Here is a 3373-nt window from a genome sequence, read left to right as displayed (position 1 = left end):
TTCTTTATCAGCGACTCAAACCGCCTCATGTTCGTCGGTTTTTACTGACCTGCCTGAAAAGATTTCGACGAGTGAGTTTTTATTGATGTGATCATCGATACTCTGTCACTCCTGTATTGATCAGTGGACATGGGTCGGTCTGTGGTTCTCGGAGCGCTGCTGGTGCTGCTGGTGGCTAACGTTAGCTTCTGTCAGGCCGAGACTGTGGAGAAGTACTTCAGGGTTGGTGGCACACTCCAGCTCAGCCCTGAGCCGGTCTATGGACAGATCACCAGCATCGTGTGGAAATACGGCAAGAACCTGCTGGCTGAGTGGGTGAAAGACCAGATTCCTCCGACATATTACAGCAAGTTTAGAGGCCGAACCACTCTGAACACTGACACAGGAGTGTTGGAGATCAGGGACATGACTGCGGCGGACAGTGGATGGTATTCAGTGGAGATCAACAACCGGTTCCAGGGTGAGGTTCATAAGACTGCAATCGAGGATGTGCCCCGACCTGAGGTGACTCTGCAGCCGCTGGCGTGTGATCGACCATCGCTATGTGGACTGAAATGTTATGGAGACATTACAAATGCCGGGCCTGTCACCTACTCCTGGAAGAAGGACGATGGAGAGTGGGAAAGGGGACAAGACAAAAGGGATCTCAGCAGTCTGGAAATGGACAGCGTGAAAACCTTCACCTGCAGGATGGAAAACTCAGTGAGCCAGAAGGAGAGCTTACCCTTCAAAAATCGATTCTACCAGGAGAAAACGCCAGAACCAGAACCAGAACCAGCAGCGGCTTTTTTCTACAGATTCAAAGAATCAGTCAAGACTGGGATTGATGTTATTTTTGCAGCAATGTTCCCAACAGCCCCTGAACAATGAAAACAGCCTGCCTGTGGGTATTATAGATTGCTACTGCTGCAGTAGTCATTCTTCCTAAAACAAAAGAAAATGTTTTTTATTTGAGGGTCTGCCTTTATTAACATAAGAGCCCACACCCTTTGTACTGTCAGGAAAGCTATGGGAGAGTCAATGTTCGAACTTTAACAGAAACGTTCCTCGATGTGTTAAGGTGCTTCTTATGGGCTAAGATCATGGGCGTGTCCTCAACTCATCGAGCAGGAAAACAACCCTGAAATCCTCCCTGTTTTAATTCACAGATTGGCAGAATACGAAGAAGTAATGATATCTTTACACTGAAGTAAAAAAGCCATCAGTGCCATAGCTTTGAAGTACAGTTACAAGTGATGTATCTGTAAAAGTTCTTAAGGTGGAAATCTGTCCTGCTCATTCTTATTTTCTGAATCTTTTAGGGTGGCTTTGCATGATTCACAGGTTAATAATAATCAGAAAATCTTATGTACGCAAACACACGTTGCAACTTCTTATCTGGTGCGCGTCTTTTATTTTGACAACGAATGCGCACCTGCGGACCACTTATGTGCACCCCTGATAATAATCCTGTATTTCATAGCAGCCCTTCACTTCATCCTCTGTCTGAAACAAACAGACTTGACTCCTGTCCAAAACACACACTGTCTATGTGTGTATATAATCTCAAAAACGGCAGAATAGGTCCACAAATATGTTGATGTGCATAGTTTAAACATGCATCATGTACTCGTGTAATGCTTCAGTGCTGACTTAATGAGACACGACTCTACACTCTGTGCTGTCCTTTTTACACTTTTTAAAAGTATTTTTTAAGCACTGCACAGGTGACTTTTCTTTTTTCTTCTGACTCTTCTGTTATGTATGAACCAAGAATTATTGTGTGCTATGCAAGCTATCGCCAGTAGGGGGCACCACGCCCAGTTATGTGTGTGTGTTACTTCTGTGTGATCCCAATAAAAGAAGAAGTCAACTTGTAAACAAACTATTGTGTGTGCAGTCTGACTCGGCATAAGCTCTAATAGTGTACTGACACTACAGTGGAAATATAACATCTTCCATCTTTCATATTAACTTCTTCACAGTTTGATTATTTATTGGAAACTGTGGTGCCTTTCAAAATAAAACTGGCAGTGCTACACAGACTCGTGGTGTCTTATTTTACCTCCTAAAATCCGAGCGCGAAAAAATGGACGCCCGGCTCAAGCGAAGCCGGAAATGGGCGGGGGATTATTAGCTTGCGCAGATCCTTCCGCTCAGGAACGCGCACAGCTGCCCGTCTGTCTCACCTGTGATGGATTTAGAAGAAGCTTTTAAAGCACCTTGAGCCAACTGTTGTGATTTAGAGCTTGTAAATGAAATTGAATTGGAAAAAATAGAGAACTACAGCTGTCAGCAGATCAAAATTTCTTTATGTATTCTTTTTATTTCTCAGGGACCGTGCACAGAAACATAGATCTTGTGAGCGAGCAGGCATCTTTTCTCCATCTGCAGTCCTGGGAAGTTAAAATGGCCTATACTCTATACACAAGTCCTAAAATCCTCAATGTTTTTGGAACTAATTTGTCTCAAATGTACTGAGTCTTTAAGTTTGCATCATTGGGGGCGTGGCCTCTTTGACAGGAATATTTAAGCCTGTAAGTACACAAGCAGTGTCTCAAATAATGAAATGCTGGGTAAAGTCAATGAAAAACACAAAACAAAGTCAAATAAAATAACTTATAAGTACAATAACAATAAAATATTCTTTCTTTTTCCCCACAGTGAAGGTGTTCCTGCTTCAGCCCAAAAAAATGAAAGACGACTTACACCAAAAGTGCGTGTCACCTTCCTAAAGACAAAATAATATAAGATGTTGGGGATTCATTTCTTTAAAGCACGTAGAAACTTTTGGTTAAACACGATAAACTTCAAACAAATAGCTTCAATTAGATTTTTAGGGTCTAGAATTACTTAACTTTCAACTCAGGCTCCATGACTGTGGTGCTAAAGTCATATTCTGGGGTCTGATCATTCTCAGTGAAATTAACAAAGAAAAGATATAATTAATGCCATCTGCTGTTTCCACTGCAGACGATTCAATTCAATTCAATTTTACTTGTGTAAAGCACAAATGTGACCACAAGAGGGCACCACCTGCCCGCTTTTGTGACTCAAATAAAAACACAAAGAAGTTTATTTTGAGAGTTCACAATCATTCATGTTTGGGACATTCACAGTTAGTATGTGTACCTGCACATACCTGTGGTGCATTCAGGGAACAACCCTGAATGCATGACCCTGAATGCACCACAAAGACAGACGGCAGAAAGCTCAGCCACTTTTTTCACATATGTACAGATACGTCTGCCCAACACTGTGCCTTTCACTGGAGATACAAGAAATCCTTCAGTTCGACCAGAAACAACCCAAATCTGGAAACCAGGCCTTCAATGAGACGCCCATAATCGGGATCAATTAACCCGATCAATTAGAATCATGATATGTTTTGTTC

The 3373-nt window shown here is 42.2% G+C and overlaps 1 protein-coding gene across 1 annotated transcript; it reads left to right on the top strand.

Annotated features, from left to right (window-relative positions):
- The first annotated feature begins 6 nt into the window (after positions 1-6).
- Positions 7-2018, top strand: LOC102293219. Its single transcript, XM_005937024.1, has one exon. The coding sequence runs from the start codon at positions 130-132 to the stop codon at positions 868-870; it is 741 nt and encodes a 246-aa protein (XP_005937086.1). The 5' UTR covers positions 7-129; the 3' UTR covers positions 871-2018.
- Positions 2019-3373: the final 1355 nt, after the last annotated feature.

This window comes from Haplochromis burtoni, unplaced genomic scaffold (genome assembly GCF_018398535.1).
Source record: "Haplochromis burtoni strain Fernald_Lab_line unplaced genomic scaffold, NCSU_Asbu1 Contig_214, whole genome shotgun sequence".
Taxonomy (NCBI): domain Eukaryota; kingdom Metazoa; phylum Chordata; class Actinopteri; order Cichliformes; family Cichlidae; genus Haplochromis; species Haplochromis burtoni.
This window is presented reverse-complemented; position numbering and strand designations above follow the sequence as displayed.

Excerpts from the sequence above, each read along its gene's own strand:
- LOC102293219 (XM_005937024.1), top strand. The coding sequence starts at position 130 with ATGGGTCGGTCTGTGGTTCTCGGAGCGCTGCTGGTGCTGCTGGTGGCT.